This window comes from Erpetoichthys calabaricus, chromosome 12 (assembly GCF_900747795.2).
Source record: "Erpetoichthys calabaricus chromosome 12, fErpCal1.3, whole genome shotgun sequence".
Lineage (NCBI taxonomy): Eukaryota > Metazoa > Chordata > Cladistia > Polypteriformes > Polypteridae > Erpetoichthys > Erpetoichthys calabaricus.
Window position 1 is genome coordinate 152420024 of NC_041405.2, and position 26686 is coordinate 152446709.

At 35.6% G+C, this 26686-nt stretch overlaps 1 protein-coding gene across 2 annotated transcripts in view; it reads right to left on the reverse strand.

The window, feature by feature from the left end:
• The window catches only part of kcnn1a (potassium intermediate/small conductance calcium-activated channel, subfamily N, member 1a), a 154500-nt gene that overhangs the window by 40138 nt on the left and 87676 nt on the right, over nucleotides 1-26686 (reverse strand). For both annotated transcript variants that reach the window (XM_028816585.2, XM_051935005.1), the window contains exons 5-6: nucleotides 6834-6975; nucleotides 1789-1899 (exon numbers count right to left, since the gene is read on the reverse strand). In XM_028816585.2, the coding sequence (XP_028672418.1) occupies nucleotides 1789-1899; nucleotides 6834-6975 (253 nt within the window). The remainder of the gene's footprint in view (nucleotides 1-1788; nucleotides 1900-6833; nucleotides 6976-26686) is intronic.

Here is a 26686-nt window from a genome sequence, read left to right on the forward strand (position 1 = left end):
ATTTATTGAAATTTGGGTTTGCAAACCTAATTTTTCACCATTACACCACCATTGTGATCTGCTCAGCAATGTTTCGCTGTCATATTTGATGGTGTAGCCTTCTAACCAGTGGCTGTAACCTTACAGCTGTGTCAAATTTTATAAGAAATTGTGATTATTGTATTTAAACATGTGTCTGCCTGGGGGGTTGCCACCCAGGATCCCAAGCTGTTTTGTTGTGTGGTGGTTGCGGCAACATGCTGTACCAGTGCATGCTCCCCAACCTGACCTGTCATGATTGTATTTAGCATAAAAACAATCATTTCACATTTTAAGATTACAGAAGACTTTTAAAATAACATCTGGGCAAAACCTGGAAATTGAGCAATATTTACATAAACAAAGCTAACAGTCATCTGTTTATATGTATGTTATGTTTATACTGGCATTAACTCAAAAATGTCTATGTATTTTACTGAAAATTGAATGATAATTCTGGAAAAGCCCAGCTTAGAATACAGGTTATTGGGAGCCTCATTGACTGGATCCAAGTGAATGACAGTCTGAGTGGCTTGGAGGCAGAAGAAATTACCATGACCTTAATGGGACAAGATAAAGGAAAATCTGTATTTATAACATGGATTTCTCTTAAATTTCAAAAGACTGCAGGTCCCTGAGAGTCTATGTTTGGCAGCCAGAAATCTCTGGTCAAACTGCCTTGCTTAGAAGAGTGTAAAATAAAATTTATCATAGCATGTTAATGTAAAACCCAGGAAACACCAGGAGTTACATCTAGAATAATCTATTCCTTTACACAACAGTTTTACTAGGTATTCAAGTAAGTATTTCTGTCACTTCTAAATCAATCAGATACCACATACATTCTTCATGTTAGCTTACTACTTCACATTGTATCTTGAATTATAGCTCAAGTTATGTATTCATGTAGTGTGAACTATATACGTGTGAATGTATTACACATGTTTGTGCACGGAAGTGAACAAATGGAAAAAAATAATTTACAATAAGTCACCTTGGCTACTGCTGACAATGAGCACAGTTTACAACAGTCTATAAGTAGTCAGTAGTAATCACACCACAACAATAAATTCTGCAACAAGCAATAGTTTTTCCAAAATAACAACTTTACTATTTTGGGTCCATGTCTCCTGCCCTGGTAAATTCTTGGAGATTAGTGGACACCTCTGATATATATGACTATAGAATCAGCACAATTTATATATGCTAGGGGCTGGCCTCTGTGACTCTAAATTGGATTAAGCAGGTTTAAAAATTGCATGTTTTACATATGTGAGGAATAATCCAAAAACTGAAACAGCTGAAATGTGCATTCCCAAAGTGACCTTACTTATTGACTTACCCTCCTTACAACTCATAATCACTGCTCTAAAGAAAGCCTGTTGTTGTGTTTAAGATATTGGATTGACATTCCAAGTGCAGGTAGTATGTCATTAGTATTTATGTATTTTATTCAGAGTAGACTGAGATGCAACATGGCTTTTCTGTACATTATAAAAATGCAGGGGAAAAAAGTACAGAGACATGAAAGCAAATAAAGAAACAATGTGGGAGAAGCACAGCATGAACAGGGGTTAAGGGAAGAAGACACAATGAAGCATTGGACTACAATAAATAATACAAGACTTGTTAAGAAATGTGTAAAACGATTAAAGAATTACATTCTAACCCCAAAAGTTCCCAAATATGACTTCATGGTACTGAAAAGACAAGATCTACTGCTAATGCAAAGCCTAAAAACCAAAGAGGAGACAATGGAATTTCACTCACCCGCTTTGAGAGCTGTGTGTCCATCATGAAGTTGTGGACATGTTTCTCAGCCTTGGTCAACTCTAGCTTCCTGGCCACCACGGCAACTACCAACGCTGTACAGCCAGCTCCCTGAGGAGACAGCCATGCCTTGTAGAGAACGCTTTTTTCACTTTCGTCAATGAAATGTATCATTGGTGGACACAGGGGCCTCCTTTTGCACTTCCACACACAATCCCATACACACGTTCACATAAAAGGAGAGGTCTTTTGATTTCATTGGAGTGATGAGGTGGAAACATAACACTGAAATGATGTAGACGGTTGACTGTTCCATTTAAAGAATAAAAAGGAAAGTTAGTGAAAATATAATCATATGGATAAAGAGATATAAGACACCCTTAATCACTGGAAATTTCCACCTTTGTTTCAGAAACAGAATTTTCACCACAGTATTTTAAAAATACACTGGGGTTGAGTTCAACACTAAGTTTTAAAAATTAATGTGTAGTAAAATAAATGAATTAATCTCTTCTCATAAAATAGATGTGTCGACACTTCAGTGGTGAAAAGGGCAGCAGGTGCCAAACACATCTGGACTGCCTAGTAGCAATGGAAATTCCAAGATAAAGCCCAATTTATTTTCTTTTATTTCGTTTCAACTTTAAGCTTAATTTTAAGTCCACTTCAAAGTCTAAATTACGTGTAATTTTAGTTATAAAGTTATAAATTTCATTTTGAATTACATTTTAAATTTCAATGTGAAGTCCAATATGGGTGGCACGGTGGCACAGTGGTAGCACTGCTGCCTCACAGTTAGAGCACCTGGGTTCGCTTCCTGGGTCCTCCCTGTGTGGAGTTAGCATGTTCTCCCCGTGTCTGTGTGGGTTTCCTCCCACAGTCCAAAGACATGCAGGTTAGGTGGATTGGCGATTCTAAATTGTGCTTGGTGTGTGTTTGTGTGTGTCCTGCGGTGGGTTGGAACCCTGCCCGGGATTGGTTCCTGCCTTGTGTTGGCTGGGATTGGCTACAGCAGACCCCCGTGACCCTGTGTTCAGATTCAGCAGGTTGGAAAATGGATGGATGGTGAAGTCCAATTTCATGTAACTTTTTATTTTACTTTAACTTTTCAAACTGAATTTGAATTTTCAATTCCATTTTCAACTCTATTTAAGTCCAATTTATTTTAAACTTTATTTTTTACATTTGTCATTTTTAACCTTAAATTAATTTTAAAAGTACAATATAAATTTTACATTAAAATCATATCATAAAATACACTGTATGGATTTTTACATTTTCAATTTACCAGCTGAAGTGGATGCTGCTGATTAATACTTTACTGATAATTGGAACCCATTCTTAATTAAAACACAAAGAGAAAATCCATGGTGTTAATTTAAAACACATACAAAAGTGCTTCTGCTAGTTTAAAAAAAGGGTGAGAAAGGCTGGATGTTCAGGTCCTGAAAGTCAACCATTTGATAACAGGAGACTTAATGCTGCTCCCTCACAGATCCAGCATTATGGGGGTGAATCTCATTATTGGTCTCAGTCTTTGTGGAGTCTGCATGGTTTCCCCATGTCTGATAATATGATAACTTTGATAATCTTGGCAATCTGAATTGTGCTGAACAATGACACTATAACAGAATGTTACAGCTTCAGTACATCAGTACTGTTACTTGATGTAACTCCATATTATATGTTCTGTGATTTTTCAGGAAAGGAAACATAAGTTTTGAGGTGTGGCAGTTTTACTAATTAAGCATAACACTGGAGAGTGGTGACATGATGGATGTTGATCTGCACATGCAACTATGTGGTGGTCATGGCTTTGGAATTCAAACCCAGAGGTTGTGGGTTCAAATCCCGTTACTAACACGGTGACATGATCAAGTCCTTTCATCTACCTATGCTCCAAATGAAAAAAAACAAAAAAAGTAACGAATTGTATCTCAAATGCTGCAAATCACCTTGATTAAAGGGATCAGCCAAATAAATAAATGTAAATGTAAACCAAGGATTACATTATACTCAGCACAAATGATAATATTAACCTTACACCTCTGTACACCTATATGGGTGGCACTGTGGTTTGCACTGAGCTTCATGAACCCAAAGCTCTGGTTTTTAGTCACACTTTTAATCACTGTCTTTTTAAAGTTTATATGTTGCTTTCATGACTCACGTGCAAAGTTTAATGGTGATGCTAAAACGGCTGCAGGGTCAGATAAAGTGAGTGTGTGACTGTGAGCCTTGCATTTGACTGGCACCTGTCCAGGGTTGTTTCCCATCTTGAATCTGATGCTGCTGAGGCTCCCGATCCATTGCAACCATGGAATATTATTGTGACGCAGCAGTGAATGACTGATAGATGCAAAGTCGGCAGGTCCCATTTTAAAGTGTCATTGGTACATTATAAGATATTCCTTAAGAAGTGTTTAGTTATTAATAGGTTACCTATTAGTTAGTAGTAACCTATTAATAGGTTAGGTTAGTAGGTCACTTTTATTCTAAAGTATTACCATTTTTGATACAGAAACAATGGGTAAGTGGATGAGGCATGCCCTGCTAATTCAAAGGTTCTACAATAATGCGTTTATGTTTCATACTTTATGTTCTCCCTCTGTTCACTCCTTTGTGGTAACTTTAAAAAACTTTGTGGTTTTTGTAACTACAAAGATATCATTATTGATCATCTTCTGCCTAGGTGCGAAGGGCTGCCAAGACGGAGCTATTCTATCACACTCCTGGCCTGTAATCCTCACCTTAGTAAGCAATGACTTGTGCATTGGGAGATATATAAATAAAGCTTTGACAGTAAAATCTTGATAGTGTTGCAACAGTATTTTTCAGGGAGACAAGGTACGTGAACGTGGCCATATACTGTATGACATAATATAGGAAAGAAAATCAAAGACAAAAGAAGCGCATTTATATCAACACACAAAACTAGGATAAGGTGAGTAACCCAGTTAAAGGCAGAAACCTTGTTTCTTAAGAACCCTGCTAACATACACAAGTCCAGTTATAAAGTTCTCCCTTGGTAAAATGCTCCAATGTCACTAAACTGTGCAAAAAAATAATTCAATGTCCTCATCAACAGCCACGAATCCGAAAACAACCACAGAGCCTGTGTTTCCCAAGAAGTGTGGGGAATACTACTTCAAAAGTAACTTAGTTACATTTCTCATAACTTACAAAAATAACTAAATATATTATATAGTTACGAATTATTAAAATGTAATGTGTTACAAACTTTGAATTTCTTTTCTGTTACTTTTTCTTCTTCTGTATGAGAAACTGCACATTTGACAGGCCAGTGTTTGTCCTAAGATAATACATATATTGTAAGGGACAGCCAGCAGTTTATCCTGGCAGGAGATGCTGCAGGGAGACTGGGGATTCCCTACCGTTTACATAGAGTGGAAGTACTTCAAAGTCATGGAAGAGGAGAAGCACTTCCGGGTCAAGGACTATATAAAGGACTGCTGGAGACCCAACAAGCGAGCCAGAGTCAGGAGGAGGTGGACAATGCTTGCTGGGAGGTGTGGAGGAGAGAATTATGCTGTATTGTATTTGGAATAGATGTGTTTATTTGCCTGTTTATGGTGGCTGTGGTGCTTTGGGCACTGTTTTCAAGAAGGCAAAATATTAAAATACTTTGCTTTTACCCTGTGTCCTGCGTGTCTGCCTGTTGGGTTTAAGGGGCAACAGCGACCCCTAGTGTCCACAATATATATTAAAAAAATGAGCGTCAGAGGCAATCGCTTGATCCCCGTGAGGGGATGCAAAAGTGCATACACCTGATGAGCCCCAAACAGGGCAAAAGTGTAATGTGTTTGCTGTTGTATTGATTCTGTTTCGGCAGCAGTATTTCAGTACGAACGAAATTAGGTGATAGATTGGGGTTTTATTAATAGGCACAGGTAGATACTGGGAAAACAAAACTAATAAAGAAATCCAGGTTGTGAAAAAAAAATCTTATGTCAAAGAATGCAGGAGAAAAAAAACAGAGGAGTCAAAAAATAAAATAATTTCATGGCAAGTCAGCAAATTTCATACTCAAGTCAGAGACAATTAACAAAAGAATCTGTTGCCTAAAATCACATTGAAGCATTAATGAGTCTTTTTCTAGTCTTTTCTATGTTTGTACCCACAAGCTTGGAGAAATCAGGACATGCATGGACCTTGACCTTTATACCCTTGACTTGGTAATATCATGTGCTGCACATTTCTGGTTGACTTAGCCCAGTAATCACTAGGAGGCTTGAAAACCAGACCAAAGAGAATTGCATTTTGCATTTGATATGGGCACCAGAACAAAATTGTATTTACTTTCGAACTTTACTCTCAAACTCCCAGTATGATGTCTTGGTTATTTTCAAAAGCCAAAGAATGCCTACAAAAAGATAAACTACATATAAAAGCATGACAGCTGTCTGTGTAGGAAACTAAAAAATACTTTCAAGAAGATTCTAGTTTAGGATATTTGTTTTCCTGGTTGCCCATCTACTTCCTGATCTTGCACGGATCATAATAGGCGACTTTCAAGCAAATAGTCAACAGGCAGAAAACAGAGAAAAGGGAGGACTCTAGAAGATGAACAGATAAGATTTGAGTAGTTAAGTCTCAACAACTAAAGTTAGCATATTTTTACTTGTTCAGGGTGGATTTGCAGGTGAGGTTAGAGATGACAGGGATAAACACATGGAATAATACTATATGATTTAAAAACCTTGCTCTAACAAATGAAAGGAAGGGGAAATGAAAGGGATATGACAGAAATGAAATCCACTCTTCTTTCATGCATAAACTCTGAACTGTGGAATCAATCATTGCCTACTTTATTGTTAAAGATGTCACCAATAAATGTTCTAATTTTAGATTTCCTATGGTTTACAAAAACAAAAATCTTAGTTTAATATTGTTTTGAAAATCACAAAAATGCTTGCAGAAATGCCTGTTAGGTAAGCGTTCTTTATTATTTAGCCAAATAATTAAGATGGACATTCATTCTGTAAGGAGAGGTTTAAAACCTCATGATCCAGTGATATACCTACCATGATCCCTGTCAGCAGACACACCCCTTTTCCACAGTATGTGTGAGGCACCATGTCTCCGTAGCCAATAGAGAGGAAGGTTATTGAAATTAGCCACATGGCTCCCAGGAAGTTACTGGTCACTTCCTGTTTGTCATGATACCTGGGCAATGAAGCACAGAAATATACAATCAATACAAATTAAAAATAAAAGTGATAAGTTACATTAACACTTCTTAAGAGGTTCGTGTTGACTTGGTAATTAAAAAGTCATGTTTGACACCACAGTTGAAATGAATGGCTATGGAATAATCATAACAATTCTCAACCTGCTTTTATAGCTCCAGGACTTCAGGTCCTGCTCAAGATAATACAAGTCAAAGTATCATACATTTATCCATCTTCTGAACCTACATTTCTGTTATGGTATCAAAGAACCACAGCCTATCTCAGCAACATCAGGCAAGGAACAGCCCTGAGGAGGATATCTGCCCATCACAGGTCATACTCAATTATACAGGGCCAGTTTTGAGTTTCTTAGTAATTTTACACACCTTTCTTTGCAAAAGCACCCGAGTACTGAGAGGGAACCCATGTGAATAATAGGAGAACATGCAAACTGCATACATAAAGCAATATCAGCACTATGCTGCCTACCTTACATTTAGATGAATGTGTCAGAAAACACTACCCAAATTTGGGATGTGTGGAGGAAGCCTTAGTATTCTAAGAAAATCTGTAAGGAGTCAGGGAACACTTGCAAAATTCGTAATGACGGAACTTTGGTCCTTAAAACTTTAAAATAATAGAGCAAACCACTGTGCTAAATTGTCTGTAATTATACAGTTTCTATGACTTTCTAGAATTTGCTAAAATCTAATGTACTGTTTAATTTAATCATGACCAACATGGTCATATATTGTGAAATGTATGAAGGGAACCAGAGGCTATCTGTCACAGAAAATGTTATGGAATAATCTTCAATGTCACAGTTCCTAAGGTCCTGGTTTCACTTTGTCATTCTGTGATACTCAGTGTTATTTAATGGGGGATAAATTAATTATTAACAATTATAGGATAAGGCTGCAACAGTAAAATCTGAAAAAAGTGAAGAGGTTTGAATACACTCAGAACCCACTATACACACATATACACACATTCAAAAGTAGCAAACTTTCATTTTTAGATCACTGTCCATTTTCTGAACCTGCTTATCTAACTTCTTTATACTGATCTGTAACACTAGCTGTTATCTATATATATATATAAATTTATATATATATATATATAAATTTATATATATATACTGTATATATATATATATATATATATATATATATATATATATATATATATATATATATATATATATACATATATATATTTAAGTTAAAGGCAAAATGCTTAAAGCAATAAAAATTAGTTAAGAATATAAAATCTCCTCTGCCTGTGCTACTATATTAATGGACTAAGATTTTGGGAACTCTTTATCACTAATAACTTGGCTAATTACTATGAAGAGCGAGATTCTTTGCTTTTATGCAGAAGTTGCTTTTTTTGGAATATGACTGAAATATTTTCAAAATTCTAGAGATGTGGGGAAGGTATGGCGGTGGGGAGAGTGGACCCTGTGTTAGACCTGTTTGCATTCAATGCTGATGGAAAAGACTCCTGTCCTCTGTGATGCCTATTCATATTAACATGATGTTCTCAAGCCCACTTATCTTGTACGCCAATCCTTTCAAGATCACAAACTACAATATGATTTACACGTGTTATTGTGCTGTATATTGACATCATCACAACATCAAAGTATTTACATTTGTTATGTTTTGTGACCTTGTTGAGAAAGTAACAACATTTAGAGTGGTCTTGGCAGTTTTTTTTTTTTTTAAATCTGATTATTTAATATGATTTCCAATTAAATTACCCAGATAGTAAGAGCTTTAAATACAAACATGTCACATGTAACAAGAAAGTGCATTTAGGACTGAAGCCAGGAAGCACTTCTTTATGCAAAGATTTGTGGGAATTTGGAACAAACTACGTGGATGACATACTGCGACAATTTAGCTATTAGCTAAGCAAATGAGTTTGATGGACTGAATTATCTCCTTTAATTTTTCAAACTAAGAAACTACTTATCGCCTAAACCTGATATGTTGGTGAAGGTGATTTTTTTTTTGGTTTTACTGATATTATTGTGTTTGTTTGAGGGGATTGTTGCTGTTGTTTGCTATAATATTTCTTGAGTTTCAGTAAAAAAAAAAAAACTGTCTACTGTATCAATTTTTCAGCTATTTGATGGAATTGATATACCCTGCAATTATTGCAAACATCTACCTTACTCTACCAATCTTGACCCAATGTGAGAAGACACTCTTTCTAGTGTTCAACACCTTATTTTCATGCAAAGATATGATCAGTATTAAATCATATTAGAACATGTATGATAAGAACAGGCAATTCAGCCCAACAAAGCTTATCAATACTATTAAAACAATGTCTCCAAAAACATATCAAGTCAACTTCTATAGTTCAGTAATCTCATACTGTCCTACCTCACTACTTGACCATTCATTTCGTGCATCTGTGTATCTCTGCATGAAGAAAAACTCTGTAACATTTGGGTAAAATTTATTCTTAACAAGCTTCATTCTGTGTTCTCATGTTCTTGTTGAACAATGTATTTTAAAACAACAGCTTCGATCCACCACATTAATTCTCCTTGTAATTCTAAAAACTTTCATCATGTCACCTCTTAATCTCTGCTCAAACTAAAAAGGTTCAGTCCCTTCAATCTCTCCTCATAGCTCAAACCTTTTACTTTTGGCATTAAGAGGTATTAAGCAAATAGTTCACAAAGAATTTTAATAATTTTAACTCTCTTTCCTTCTGAAGAAATGTTTAACACTCTGTTTCAAAGCAAATTAATAGAATATTCCACCCAAAAATTATATAATTTTATATGTTACTTACTCCATTCAGTTCGTAATTATGGCTGAGAAAATTTTTTTAATCTTGTTCTTCTTGGGCAGTTAACATGTCCATTATCTAGTCTTTACCTCACAACGTGCAAAACCCATGCATTTTTTTTGCTAAAATATTAATTAGCAGTTACTTCCTGGAAAGGAAATGCTCAGAGTAAACTGGAAAGAGACATTTCTCATAATTCTATGCTTTTGAATTGAAGACCTATATGGGGAAAATAATGTATATTCCTTCACTTGAATTTTCAAACAAGTGTCTGTGATTTACAGATATTACAATAGGCCTAGCAAAGCAATGCTAGGGGATTAAAGGGGGCAGAGAAAGGCAAAAACTGTAAGAGTTGGACATGATGTTGTACACATTTTGTTATTACAAATTACTACTTACAGAATTATGTGGGTGAATAGCCAATGTTAAGTGGTGTTTCTATGTTTAAAACAAAAGACAAAAGGTCACAACTGACAAAGTATGACCTATAAAACAAGGAGAGGCCTGTGTAGACTGTGGCAAAGGTAGGACACACAATACAAGCTCCCCTAATTTATGTTCCCTGTCCCTCTTTCATGTGAGTGCTGTGCCACAATCATTGCAATGCCTTGTCCCAATGGGGAAATAGACAAGTATGGGGAAAGAATAGAGAAAGAATGCCTGTCCAGGCTTGATAAGGACATGTGCTTTTGATAAAATGTTTCAGAAAGTGCCAGGGGGCTGTCAGTCTGGTAAAAGGAGGATCTGCAAGCACCCTAACATGGATAAGCCTGTTTTAAAATGCTCAAAAGTGGTTATGCTGAGGTAGTTATGCTAAGGTTAAGGGAGATGGACCACTAGGTGGCAGCACAAGACTTACACAAGAATGTAAAAGGATTTCTGTGTGTCATATTGAACATCCATAGTCAAAATAACCAAGGTTGCCAGGCTCTTTAAATATATTAGGAGTCAGGAGAGTAGGGAGCAATGGAGTGACCAGAGGCAGTCTAGACAGAATACTTATAGGTCTTACTAGGATGAATTAATGACCCCATGAGTAATTCTAGGAATACTCTGCAAATAGCACCTACCTAGACCTAGTCAGAAACCCTTTGAGCTCAAAGTCAATGGGAGATTTTGGGCCAGAGCTCAGTGCTGTTCAGAGAGTAAGAAAGTGTTGACGAAAGTGGGAAGAACTTATCTTGTGCTTATCACAGAATTTTTGTTTGGACAGTGGGTCAGTGGAAAAGCCATGCTAGGGAACAACATTCTATAGTAAAGCTTGCTTCAATAGTGGGTCCTTTCTTTCTGTCTGCAAGAACTAGGGATTATAAAAGTATCAAAATATTGATAAGTATTATTTTAAAAATTTAAAATGACTTCAATGTTCATTTTTCATGGTATTAATTCTAAAGCTCACATTATGAATGCACTTCCATTTTGCCATGGCTTGAGTTCCAGCCCCATTTCCATGCACTCCCATGTGCTAATAAGATGGTAATTCCAGCAGAGTTGGAGGTTTCACCAGCATGCTAAACTGAGAAAGAGGGCAGCTGGGGTGGGGTCTGGAAAAACTTGGGTTTTGTAGAAAATGGGTACGGAAAAAAGCAAGATACATGCATGCCTGTAGGCAAGTCAATACAAAAAATTTTGAGTAGTAACAATAATAATTTATATTTTATTATAATATATATATATATTATATTAATATATATTATAATAATTATCATTTTATTTATATAGTGCCTTTCCCATGCCCAAGGTGCTTGGTACCATATTTCTAAATTGCAGAAACTTAAGTTTACAAAATGAATAAGTATAAACCTATAAACTATTGCCTTTTAATTAGAGTTGTGACATTTATTTTTCCTACAGATGAAAATGTTTTTTGTAGCCAGTTAAATGTTTAATGCATCAAGACAGGGGTCATCAATTATTGTTACCAGTGGGTCACTTCTGTTTTGTTCTGTTCATGCAGAGGCAACTCTCTATAGCACTATATGGATCCGTTACTCCCTTGATTTTTAAACCTGTCACAAAGTCTGCTGTCATAGTGCATTGCTTTGTTTTATTTTTTACATGCAATTTTTTAAATTATATTTCATCACATTTAATATATAATGTAAAGTGCTGTACCTTTCCAATGCTAAACTACATAAACTGTGGTGCAACTCACTCCTTCGTGTGCTCATATAATTCCAGCTGTGCTTCAGAGTGTGTATTTAGTACATCAGGGCTCATCTGCAGCCCAACAATGGCACACACAATATTTAGAAGTTGCAAAGACATAATAGTTTATTTACACAAAAATGCAATGTGCACAATTTCCATTTATGTGAAATTTTTAATTATGTTAATGGTCTGTTTGAGTGTTGCTTTTCTGAACAATTGTTTACAAAAGACAATATTAATGTTCTTTTTACTTGAATATTTATTTAATGTTTATTTTAATATTTTATGCATATTGTTTACATTAGATTGTAATACTTATTCATTTATAATTTAGTGACCTTTGTAACATTTTATTGTATTACCTCAGTAACAGTATTTGTTTTCATCAAAGCAAAAAAAAAATGCTTACTGGACTTAAAGTTCATTTTTTTTTGTTTACAGAACGTTAATTCTACCTTTTACGAAAGATTGTTCTACTCAAAGTATTTGCATTTAATGACTAAAATTTCAATTATTTGTTTTTATCAATGTTAAAATTTTAATGCATATGGAGTTACAATTTATTTAAATACATTTTTATTGAGTTACATTATATACTGTATTGGGTTTAGAAATTGGTTCAGAATAACAACAACAACAATAATAATAATAATAATAATAATACATTTTAATTCAAGACATCTTTTTAAATTCCCAATGACACTGTACAAACAGTAAAATCATAAAACCAATAAGAAGCAAATATGCATATAAACATACACATATCTGCGGTGGGCTGGCGCCCTGCCTGGGGTTCGTTCCTGCCTTACGCCCTGTGCTGGCTGAGACTGGCTCCAGCAGACCCCCCAGATCCTCTGTTAGAATATAGCGGGTTGGATAATGACTGACTAACTGACATACACATATACATATACAAATAAGAATACAGCCTAAGGTCATATAGTGTAAGCTAATCTAAATAGATGAGTCTTAACACGGGATTGTCCTGCGGTGGGTTGGCACCCTGCCCAGGATTGTTTCCTGCCTTGTGCCCTGTGTTGGCTGGGATTGGCTCCAGCAGACCCCCGTGACCCTGTGTTCGGATTCAGCGGGTTAGAAAATGGATGGATGGATGGATTAACACGGGATTTGAAAATGGCTAGGGAATCTACTGTATATCCTGAATGTTTTGTGGTAGTGACTTCCAGAGACAAGGAACAGTACAACTAAATGCCCCGGAACCCATGGTGATCAGGCATGCTTGGGATGGGGGTGGTGATGAGAAAACCAAGGACCTAAGAGTGTGGATGGGGTTATAAACATGTGTGAGGTCAGAGAGGTATAAAGAGGAATTTCAGTACCTTTCTTAGTATCACATTGAAGTTTTAAATTTTGGTATTGTGACAACCTTAATTTAAACACTTTGTGTTCTCCCATCATCTGAACGTTTATTTAATATAATGAACAATTTTTTTAAGTTTTTAGTTCCGGCGCCGCAGAGAGTGGCAGCCTTTTCAGCAGCTCCGTGTATGACTGTATGTGTATGTGTACTTTTCTACTTTTTTTTTCTATTTTTATTTGTGAATTTTCCCTTGGGATTAATAAAGTATCTATAGGCATTGTGGAGAAAGTGAAAATATTCATACAGCACTGTGGTGAACCACAGAAGTCCATTTTACCAGACTGAATTGAGTTGGAAACAAATGGTCTACATTGCTACAACAAAAAACAATCTTGCAACCTTGGAAGAAGCCTCACTTTTCTCCTGCAAAAATCTGCAGAATCGGTTCAGCATCCTGTTGTGCTGTAGTCTCTCCCTGGGAGTTCTCAGCCTGTTTCACAAAGTTCTGACACAAATCTACAGAAAGTAAGTTTAACTCTAAACATCACTTATATAAAAAGACAAATACAGTCATGCATGAAAGTTTGTGATATTGCATAATCATATTTTTTTAAACACAAAATGTTTACTTATTCAGAATTTGCTCCTTCTTAATTGAAATATAGTATGATTATTCAACAATTTGAGAGTTTTGAAAAAAAATTTTCATGTAGCACAATAGTTTTCAGAGCATATGGAAATTGTGCAGGGGGCATAAATATAAATGAAACCCTTATTCCTCTAACTTCCATTAAAACAAATCGGCATTGTGTGGGTTGACTAATTAAGTAGGTTAACCAATGAAACCCAAGATCTAAAATAATACGTTCGGAAGAACTACAAGAGAGCAGGGCAATTTCTTTCCAATTCTACTGTTATGCCTAAAACTAGGAGTGTGTGATATGTATGAGAGATACGTACGATAATATCTTAACTGTTGTTTTAACAATGTGCAAGCTGAAATTATCATGTATTTCACTCACTTTGCAAAAAACAATCAAAAACACGCCTCTTTGTCTGTGTTATGTTATGTCATCAGTGTGAGCCTCTCCCAGTGTTCACTGTGTTAACTGTGAGAAGAGGGACTGTACCAGCAGAATTTGAGTACTCAAATGTTTACTATTAACAAGCTGAAATATTAAAACAGAAAACATAAAGGAGTTCAGTGTGGTTTCATTACCCCTTCACGGCAGTTCACAATACAGCGCATACATTAGGCACCAGTTATAATGGGATAACTTAAAGTCACATGCGATCACATTTCCTCCCTCATACTGCTTTATTACCTTAATTTATGGCTTGAGATCAATTGCCTTTTTTCATGTAATTGTAAGACAAATGTAACTGAATATAGTCGAAAGCGCTGCAGGTAATAAACTGAAATCGCATGGCATACAGAGCTGGTGTGGCAAAAACTGTTGTTACTTTATAAAATGCAGTTTAAGTGAAATTGATCTAGGATGGAGCCTCGTAGGTGCAAGGAGAAAAAAAAAATCAGTTTGAACAAATTATTAATACTTTCGAACAAAATATATAATTCGCTCAAATAGATTACTTTTATTTCCGTAAAAAGCATATGCCTATCAAACGCATTTAATTTCACAAGCCATCTTGGTTGGAGGTCATTGATTCTAAAGTACATTTTTTTCTTTCATTATTTAAAACTCTTGCACAGATCACTGCCTTCTCATCCCGCTCTATCTCGCCCCATGGCTGAAGAAGTTGGAGCATGTGATGACACAAGTGACAAGAGCAAAAAAGAAAAAAAAATCTTTTTAGCAGCTATTTCAAAAACAGACAGGAGAAGCTGCATCTCTGCACACTACCATTGAAAAAGAGATCAAGATCTACTTGATCATACCGGAGGTGCATAGTGATGTAAATCCACTTGAGTGGTGGAAAACACAAGAAGTACATTTCTCCAAATACGGGAAACTTGCAAAAAAAGTACCTGTGCATCCCTGCCTCAAACAGTCCTTCTGAGTGAATGTTGTAATAAAATCATGATGCTCTGAAGCCACATGCTGTAGTAGACTGGTGTTTCTGTCACACAACTTGAGGTTTCCTCAGTAGAATTTTTTCAATTGTTTTATTTTTTTCTGATATCTTTGTGCAATATTGGACAGAACTTAAAGTTAGTAATTTGTTTAAAAATGTTATAGGTTTGAGTTTTTTTGTATCTTTGTGCAATATATGACAGAACTTGTTTATAAATACTATTTTTTTCCTGCGCAGTTTTTGACAGAACTTTGGATTTTTACACTATAGTACAGTAAGTTATATTTTTGTTCTTGCTTGTATACTGCACAGTTCACCTAACAGTACAACGGTTTATGTTTTATAAAGAATGTAATGCTCATGGCCTATAGTTCAATTATGATTAGTATTTTATTCCCTTTGGATTCATATTCTATTTACATTAAGGTTAAGTGTCTGTTTAAAATATTCTCATTATAATAGTTTTTTTTTTGGTCTTTTATGTAAACCCTGTAAGCCACTTTGAAATGGTGTATTCATACTTGCACCGTTTGATCTCAGTAATATTTTGACTGGAGATTTAATGTTTTTGTGTTATTTATTTACTTACAACTAAAGATAATATAAGACCTGTTTTCCTTATGTGTTGTTTACATTAATCTCATTAGTAAGCTACAATTAATATCCTATTAACAAGACCAAGCTAGATCAATAAGACTTTTCCAAACCCGTTTTAAAGAATCCAAAATATTGTCTAATTATCATTATCGTCAAAGTCGCAATAATATCGAGATATAATTTTTTGCCAATATCACACAACCCTATCTGAAACTCAGAAAACTTCAGCAGAACTGAGGAAAAGGTTAGTGCCATTTTAAAAAGAATTTTGACTCGATAATTCCACTGATAATGTTGAAGGAATTAAAATGGCAGCTCTGTCAAGAAGTGGACTTTGTCCTAAAATTTGACTCACAACCAAAGGAAAATAAAAAGAGGTAAAACATAATGATTCAGAAACATTGAAAGATTTACAAGTCTTCCCAGCTGCTTCTGGAATTGTGGTGGATAAATAAACAAGTAAAACAACCTTTAGTGGAAATGCAATCTATTGAAGAGTCTTTAGGAAGAAACCTTATTGTGTCAAAAAAGAAGAAAGCAGACTATTTGAAGTTTGCCAGAGATCACCTTGGCAAGCCAGAGAGGTTCTGAAAGTCTGTTTTCTGCACCAAGGAGTCCGGAATTGAACAATACAGCCCCCACAGGAGGATCCTGTTTGGTGAACAGCCTACCAACAATAAAACCTTATCTAACATGGTGCTAAGGAGTGTCCTTATATGAAGCGTTTTTTCGTGTTCTTGTTTTTCTCTCACTGAAGGAATCATGAATTTTGAGAAAAATGAAGAAATTCTTGATAAGAGCGTCAGGCTATCATAAACGCCAGCTGGGCATAATGTAGATGTTTCAAAAAGGCAGTGATCTTAAGCATTCAAACAAGTTCACTAAAGAATAGCTTAGAAAAAGAACAATGACCACGCTAAAGCCCCAGCTTGAGTCACATTAAAGTACTATTGAAGAACATGGAAAGGAGTGTTCATGCAAGACATCTTTCAAATTTCAAAAAGCTCGTAGAGGTTTGTAAAAACAAATGCAAAAAAATTGTTCCAGCAAAATATTGGCAAAAAGATGTGATTGTGTGAAGTTCTTGCTGCTAAAGTGAAAGTCAAAAGTTACTTATTGAAAAAGGTTCATTAACTTTTGCCCTCAGTTTCTTAAATATCACAGCCTAATAATTTCAAGTACCTTTTAATCTGTCCCTCTATTCTTTTAAAGTTCAGATTCATATCTCTGTAATATTTAAAATAATGATCATCATGAAAGGTCATCATATCTATAAATACTTGCATGTAAAAGGGGTGATAACTGAATTGTAGAATTGTCCCACTTTCATGGTGTAATTAAATGGCCATATTACAGACTGGTATCAAAAAATACAGTTTAAAGGTTTGATACTTTTTAAGAATTATGTTTCAAAAGTATCTTCAGAATGATCAAACAATATTTTATTTATGTATTGCCTTTACATGGCAAACACAAGCCCAAAATACTCCAGAAAAACAAATATAAACAGTTCTACAGTCTTTCATTTATTTATTTTTTATAGTTAGAGTGGGGCAACATATAAGGTTGTGCAGTGGGTCAGATATGGGACTTGGAGCCACAGCCTTATTACAGTTTTGAATCCACTAACACAGACACTACACAGAGTAATATTTTTGGATAATTCTGAAAACACACATACTTAGTTCAATCACTTATTTTAAACAGTGTCTAGGTTTGAATCCCACACCTACTTGTTGTCCATGTGGAGTTTGCATGTTCTTCCTCATCTGCACGGGTTTTCCTTCAGATATTTAATTCTTTCTCCCACATACCCAAAAACAAGCATATTAGGTTAACTTGAGACTCCAAATTTTCTTTGTGACTCTGCGTGTATGATGAGGGGACCCTATAATGGACAGGCATTCTGCCAAGGCCTGATGCTGGCAAGATAAGCTTTGGACCCCTGCTACCTTGGACTAAATTAAAAAAGTTGGAGAATGTTATGTCAAACTAGTGTTTTTTACTCTGAGACATTGGTCTCTTTTTGTTAATGTGTATGAATGAAAAACCTCCTGGTGCATCAAAGTAATCAACTAAGTAATCTCTAAAAATGATGCACTGTGATGATTTTTATTTGTAACTTTGCTTTCCATATTGACTGGAGTATAGCTTTCCAAAAACATACTTAAATCCACAAATGCATGCATAACCACACAAACACAAACAAACCCACACACATTTAAAGAAATGATAAACAATGTAACATGTTAAATGACTCTTCTTTGAATAATTACTTTCAGGTTTGCAAAACATTATTAAACTTCCAGCACTAACAACTTGAAGCTGATAGTATTTCACTACTGAGGTTAATAATACTAGAAAAAAGGTGACCAGTGAAATAATGGAAAATGGACAAGCAGGCCAGAGAATAAAGAGATGGGTCGAAGTACGAGAAAGAAAAGCAGCAAAGAAAATTAGAAATAATTTTGTAAAACGAATAAAACAAGTCAGTCCCAGAAAAATCAGAATAAATAAACACAGTTAAAAGGGGTGGCCTGAGATTTTGACAGTGTTCAAGATTCACACAACATGAATGACAGAGGCAACTAGAATGGGGGTTATTTGGCTTTCAAGAAGTAGATTTTGAACTACTATGGGTTGGAGAGGACAAGATGGAACACATACAGCAAAGATGAAGTGAGTGAACAATTTACATATACACAACACAACACTGGGGAAGAATGAGGTGGTTAAAGGTTATGGGAAAGGGGCATCCAAGTGATCCTCAAAAAAAAAGAGGTGAGACTAGGGTTGAAGATATATAAAACGGGTTAGTAAAATGAGGCATGTATACAGACCTAGAAAATGATCTGAGTATAGGTTCGCAGTAAACATGGCAGATTAAGATTAAGAAGAAAAAGGTGGGTGAAGAACCAAAGGTTAAGGAACATGGTGGAACTAAGAGAATGGGAAGGGAAGAAAGAAAATAACTAGTCATCTAGGTTATGAAAAAAGTAGATTATTTCAGATTTGGGGCAAGTAGATGGATGGATGTTAAAGTAAATGAAGTATGTGAATGATTAAATAAAGTGACAAAAATTTTAGTATAAGAGATAAATATTAATAATAATAATACATTTTATTTATACAAGGCGCCTTTCAGAGAACTCAAGGACACCAAACAAACAATAAATAAATAAAAGACACAATTATAAACAACTTAAAACATCAGAAAATCTAAAAATTAAAACCAAACAAAACCACTACAATCAGGAGGAAAAAGAAAAAGCCATTTTAAACAGATGTGTTTTAAGTTTACATTTGAAGGATGAATATGATTTGATATTTCAGAGATCCGTGGGTAATGAATTCCAGAGCTTGGGAGCAGAGCGGCTGAAAGCTCTGCTCCCCATGGTGGTTAGACGGGCGGGAGGGACGGTCAAATGGGTGGAGGAAAAGGATCTAAGGTTACGGGATGGAATGGCAACATGAAGAAGGTCAGACAGATATGGAGGGGCGAGGTTATGGATGGCCTTAAATGTTAATAGCAGAATCTTAAAATCAGTACGAAACTTGATCGGGAGCCAATGAAGCTGCTGCAAGACCGGAGTAATATGGTGAATAGATGGGGTTTGAGTGATGATACGTGCTGCAGAATTCTGGACTAACTGAAGCTTATGAAGAGATTTATTAGGGAGACCAAAGAGGAGTGAATTGCAGTAGTCTAGCCGAGAAGTGACAAGACTATGAACAAGAATGGCAGTGGTATGAGGAGTGAGGGAGGTGCGAATGCAATTAATATTACGTAGGTGGAAGTAAGCAGATGTTATTAATGTGACATTGGAAAGATATAGTACTGTCGAGGATGCCACCCAGACTCTTGACCTGAGATGATGGGGAAACAACAGAGTTATCAATAATAAAAGAAAGATTATTGGTTTTGGATAATGATGATTTTCTATGATGATATTCTATTGAATTAGATAAATTAAGAATACAATAAAGTGGGAAAGGTTGACAAGAGTTCACAAGGAAAAGGTGACACTGGGAGAATAGGATGGTATAGAAAAGTAGGGTCAAAAAGTGCATAAAAGTTTTGAGTAAAACAAAGGGTGAGTTTGAATAATGGCAAAACGACATAGATATACATTTAAGAAGAATGCAGAAGATCAGGATTGGGAAAGAGTTAAATGATGCTTGGCAGAAAATGGAAATAGTTTGAACGTGAAGAACATGAACGGATTGCTTTAGAAAGGGTAGTTCAGAAGAGAAGTGGGAGGACTGTTATAGAATAAAATGAGATAGGTGTACCTTTGAGGAGAATGAGTATCCATTTTAAACAATACTGTGTGATGAAGAGATGACTTAACAGAGGAACATAGAGACTGGGAGAGAATAAAACAAAAAGGTTGGGATATAAAGGATAGCAAAGATTAAACCATGAAGAACTCTTTCTAAAGACAATAAAGTAGGCTCAGGTTTGCAGAGAACAAAATGGACTGGGAGAATAAGGTGTAGTAAAAAGTCAAAGTGAAAAATTCAGATGACTGCACAGTTCACAAAAACAAAAGGGATTGAAGTTTGGAAAAAATTAAATGATTGAAGTGTTTAGAACAAGAGGTTAAAGTGTTTATAAGAATAATGAAGGGTTAGAAAGGAAGGATATGAAGATAACAAGGGGATCTGTGCACTAAGAGATGGGAGTCTTAAAGAACCGAAGAAGAAGAAAAAGAAGTTAGTTAAAATGAGGTATTTTAAAACTTGGACCAAAACAGGATGGGGCTGGGACAGCAAAGAAGGATCATGCTAAAGGAGAAAGAGGGGGTTAGAGAAAAATGGCTTGAGTTGGATCAGGAGAACTCAAAATGCATTCGTTTGAGAAGAGTGACTAAAAATGAATATTTGAGAAAAAAGAAGGGTGGTGGTGATTTACAGATTTGGGGGTAACTAAAAAATATATATATGGTGTTGTAGGGTGAGATTCCAAGAATGATCAGTATAGGAACAGAATTGAGAAAGAACATAAAAAATTTCAATATAGTTTATACTTGTCCTGGGCATGAATGCCATGGTATCCAGTTGTAGACGTTGCAGCAGTTGCATCATCCTACAAAAGATGACTTTCCTGACATGGCATCATGATTATAGATGCCCAAAATATGACAAAAACAGAATGCCAAACAAACAAACAAACAGACAGACCACAAAATATAAAGACAATGCTGCCTACTTCATTTCCCATGTTATGACTAGAAGAAAAGCTTGAATTATCAAATCCCCCCACATGCTGGACAGCAACTTACAAAATGGTAAAACTTCATCAAATACGAAAGTGCCTCCTGGCAGTATTTTGAAGACGAAAAAATGTATGACTCTCAGTATGCTGTGCACAGGCATGGAATGAGATAGAGCTGGCACCACCTTTTACTAAACTTTTGCTTACAAAGCTGTTAAACTACCCAAGCCATTTGTTTGCAGAGCCCATATTAAAATCTCTTCAGATTTGCTTAAAATTAGATCTTTTTCAAAAAAGGTTTTAGCAGAAACATATTTATTTACTTTTTAAAAAAATGCCTGAAGCCCCATAGGCAAAAAATAACTTATGTTTTGCCAAAATGTGTTAACCATGAGAAAAAGTGAATGGTGGATGTCCCAAACATCTCTCAAAATCTGCAGGCTGCGTGCACATGGCTTTGTCCTTGACTGATTTATGAGTGAGGCTTTTACACACAAGTACCATTGAAATAAAAAATAAAAGTAATAACAATAGAAATGGTACATATTTAAATGTAAAAAAAAAGAAAAAGAAAAAAAGGGCAAAATATTAGTTATTATTTTGTTGCCTAGAGGGATTCCAGTGTCTGGACACCTAAAAGTTATTAAATATGAGTCTCCTGGTCCTCCATAGCCCAGCCCATTCCCCCACACAGCAAGCAGCAGTGACTGCTCCATTTTGGCTTCTTATGTAGGTGCATTTACTGTATGACAGTGGGACTCCCATGACACTGTGTCTGCCCTAGGCCCAAATCATACTACACTCTAACCTGGGTTGTAACTCTCCTTGGACATGAAGACCGCACGAGTTATTTATGGACAAACCTGACTCTTGATTAATCACCGTGTTGGTTACCGTATTTTGAGATTGTATATAATGGAGCTATACAAAATAAATAACAGGTAAATAAAGTAATAAAGAAGCAATTATTGGCTTATCAATCTAACTGGGATCTATCACAGTTAAACATCTGGCACAATTAAAAATTTATAAAAAAATTACATCATTTGAAGGAGAGATTACAAAAGTGCAGGAGCCAACAGGTGGTCTAGATTGGAAAGTTAGGATATGTGGTTAGAGTTTAAGAGTTTTAATAATTATGACTCAATGGTGCTTTGTTCATAATGTATCTTTTAATCCAATTGTAATTCACTCTAGTCCTCTGCCTATGGTTTATCAGCCGGCAATAGTGACACGCCTCTTATTTATGTAAAATCTGACTTTTTTTGCTTGCCAAAATTTGAAAACCTGTATTAGTAAACTGCAAGTAAGTGTTAGCGAATAAAATGTAAATTTATTTAAATGGACAGCATTATAAAAAATACAGGCGTGAAAAAGCACTACAACACTAAGGAACCCATACATATCACTGATGCTCCTTGCATGAATCAATCAGGACCAACAAAGGTATAACCACACTATGCAAGCCTCACAAAGCTCAGATAAATTTATTTCATTTGATGACATTCTTGCGAATGATCTGCCAGTTTCAGTGTATTTGGCATATGGGTGCTCCAATCGATTGGCTGCCGATTTAAATCTGCAAATTTTCACTACAAAAGACACTATTGGTGACTGGTAAATTGGCCAATCACAAAACAATGACCTTTTCAGCCCCTGCTTTTCTAATCTTTACAGTAATTTAGTGTTCCTTTACGTGAGGTATTAAAGTATTTTTTTTTGCAGTTTACTTCCTGTAGTGTAAACAATGAGCAGCAAGTCAAAGCCTGTTTTATCAAAGAGCGAGACACAACTGGAAAATTAGCTTTTATGTTTAAGAAAGTGGAGTAGTAAACTGAGAAAAAGGAATTGGAAAAGTCATCATGTGCAATTAGACACATGGCAAGAAAAACTACTTTAATGAATTGACCTTTTTATTTTGTCCTTTAATAGGCTATATGCACACGGTTGTGCTGATGTTCTTCCAGTGAAATCTCTGCCAGCTCAGGCACTTCCATTGTCCATACTGCAGTTTTTATTTTTGTTTAGTGGCGAGAACGTCAGAGAAAAAGATGTTTCAGTTTCAGCGTACAGATAGCTCTACAGCTGAACATTGTTGTGTACCTTTATGCCAAGCGTCCAGTAAGTACAACAAAGTACTTAGTCTTCATACATTTTCTTTAAATACGGAAACCAGTCAAAATGGATCGTCGCTATTCAGAGAGAGAGCTTTACGGTTAGAGCCCATACCCAAGTTTATTTATTTTTAAATAGAGGATGTTCACGAGCTAGGATCTGTGACAAGGCAGTGACTGTTAAAGAAGGGAGCGGTTCCTGCGTAGTTTTAGTGGAACAATTTCTCCATTCCACTTTTAAGACTGGAGGTTTAGGAGAGGAGAAAGCAACTGACAGAGGATGACACACTTGACAAGGAGGCTGATAAAATTCTTGAGGACCACAATTTTCCAGATGTAGCAGTTATCGACCTAGAGCTTAATGAAAACGTGTCTCTCAGAAGGGAAATACACCAGCTGAGGAAACATACTGTAACCCTTACAATGAAGCAGCAGTTTGGTATTGACTATTTTGCTGGCTCAGACAGAAAAACTACTTTTGTTTAATTAAGTCTTGTTAATTACAGAAAGAATTAAACACTATGACAGTTTGTAATTAGGAGGGGCATTTTATTTTATTCAATGCCATATTGTATTAATTAAAGTATATATTTTAAGGAAATAGTATTTATTTTAGTGTTTTTAATGTCAATTAACAATAAGCATATGGAATTTCATTTTGTTAATAAAAAAGAACAGCTAACAACTGTGGTCTATAGTTTAATTATAAAAATACCAAAGTTATTACTTTAATATTGGATTTAAGTCTTCTATATGTCTGTTTATGCTGGAGCTTAGTGGAAAAGGTTTTTTTAAAGGGATAAAAGAAAATAAAAATCAGAATCAGTATCAGAATTGGCAAGTCCAGTAAAATACAATCAGTGATTGGTGTCAACCTTAAAAAAAAACCTGATTGGAGCAACCCTAATTTGGCACGGCTGCCTTGAAAAAAAATCTGCTCCATTAGTGACTTATGTACAAATAATAAAAAGGAGATTGAAGATGGGTATTATGTCAAAGCCGAAAGTATCTTCTTCAGTTCTGAATGAATTTGATTTCAAACCAAAGAAGAGGCAGAAGGTTTAAACAATGGTGTGTTTTTTGGCATTGCTTCAAAAAGGTAGTCATTAAATTGTCAAATCCAAGCAATTTGTAGACACACTTAGAACACAATTATTTATAAGCTTTGTTCTGTTAATGCCCTTGTCTTCTTTGTTACCAGTGTCAATGCCCATATCCATACACATTAGGTTTTAAAATTTCTGATTGTATTTTTATTGTGATTCATATTTATAAATAGTTACAACTTGTGGCCTTTTATTTATTTGTTTCTTATAGGCTACTCTAGTAAACATTGATATAATATAACTATCTATCATCTGTATTTTTCAATTCGTTTTTTGAACAAAGCAGATGGCCTGCCAGAACATCATTACAGTACTTCACCCAATTCTGACCAGCTCCTGGTATAGTTTATAGAAGACATACTGTTTGCTGCTTTTCCACCAACTATGAAATCAGAAGCAGGCTGACGATGAGTTTAAGATTTTTTCCTCACAAGCAGAAATGCTAATGGTGGAGAATTATTGTATAAATCAAGCATAAAAGATGGATACGTGTGTGACCACCCATATTAACAATATGGAACAAATATTACTGTTTAGTGTTTTTTTCTTTGTAGTTTCATGCAGCACATTAACATAACCTTTTTTTCAGTTTCTTTGATTTTGCTTTTATTTACTCTTCTGGATCCAAGTTTCAGAACTGTAGAGAACATACTCCTTAGCCCAAATTTGATTTATGCGTTGACTCCAGCCTTATCCTCTGATTTAATTTTAAAGATGAAAACCAATCTGTGACCACAACATAAGCTCAGCCTTGTTGATGGAGTTCGTTTCAATGTTGCTTTCCCATACTAAGTAGAAAACAAGAAAGCTGCAAATTAGACTGGTGGTTCTAGGATTCTACAGAAAAAATGTGTAAATAAATCAGGAAATGAGCTCAGCCTTGTTTGGCCAGGTTCCTGTTGCTGTGGCAATAATTAATGTCTATGAGTATCTTTAATATTTCCAAAAGTTGGAAGACTTGTCTTAAAAGGGGGGATACCATCCAGAGCCAAGAGATGGTAGGAAACACAAAGTCTGATGGGTTATTTGGTTTTCATTGATATTATCTTAACATCAGGCATAGGTTTTTTGTTTTCAGATCTTTTTTGCTTTTGCATAATTTTGGATCTTATTATTGTATATGAAAGGTGCAGACCCTCTAATCCCTCTGAAAGATGAAATAGCTAGAAATGTGCATGGCTATTTCCTGAAAAAATTATATTTTCAGGACATCAAAACCTGCTGTGATATTTGTTTGATATTTTTAAAGTAGCCCTTTAAAGTGATGAAGCAATTAGTTGACAATATTATGTTAATTTAACAAACATGTGAGCTGAAGAAGTAAAACGAACAATCTCATGTTCACACTGCTGTGGGGGAAGGAGCCAGTTACTTTTTTACTGCCTTGCTTTTATCTTAAGCTGAAGTATATAAAACATTGATACTTCCTGACACGGTCAAAATTTGAATTTTTATCCCACTTGTGTATTTCTAAACCCCCCAGGAGCTGCAGTGGTGCCAGTTCGGTGCATAATGATAGCTTTCCACAGCTAAGAACAAGGACTCACATGGTCTCCCTATGAGGCAGCATATTGGGGAAACAGAAAGCACAAAAAGTGAGTGTTACAGACACACAGGTTAGTACGAGACGGGGCGGCAGGCCTGGCTCAAGTTGGAATGGAAAAAGAGGGAGGAAGGGAAGGAAGGAGGTGGGGAAGGAGGAAGAAGTAGCTGGGGATCTGACACCTGGCCCAGCATGCACTGCAGCTTGGGGTGGGGCAAGGGGTACCAGGCAGACTCAGTAAACTCCCAACCAGATGGGTCTGCCTTCATGAGGCCAAAGGTGCAGTTCAACCACCACCACCCCTTCCCTGTCTCTTATAAGTGTCCCATTACAGTTTGCAAAATAATCCAAAAGAATACGATTAGCCCCAAAAGAGTCTGTGCCATCCTCCAAATCCTGCCATGCCTGCCATTTCTGAGCAAATGCTCCAAATGGTGGGTACACCTGGGGTGCATTATTTTTATTATTATTCTTTATTCAGCAGACACATTTATTCTAGGCAACTTACAAAAGCAAAACCATAATAGTATTTTTTCATAAACAAACCATTACTTTTATTTGCTTAATTAGCATTGTTATTCATTTTTAAGAAATAAACTAAAAAAGTCAATGTCTTAAAAACAAAAGCACACAATGACACAAGTTATTAATGTCAAATCTATTTGCTTGCTTTGGAATGGACATGGTCAAAGTTTACACACTTTCGTGAAAGTTCATGAGATGTTTTGGTGCATGGGGATCTTCACATCTATGCTTTCTATTCATACAGTGTGTGATTCTTTAATGCTTTAAGATCATGCTGTGAGAA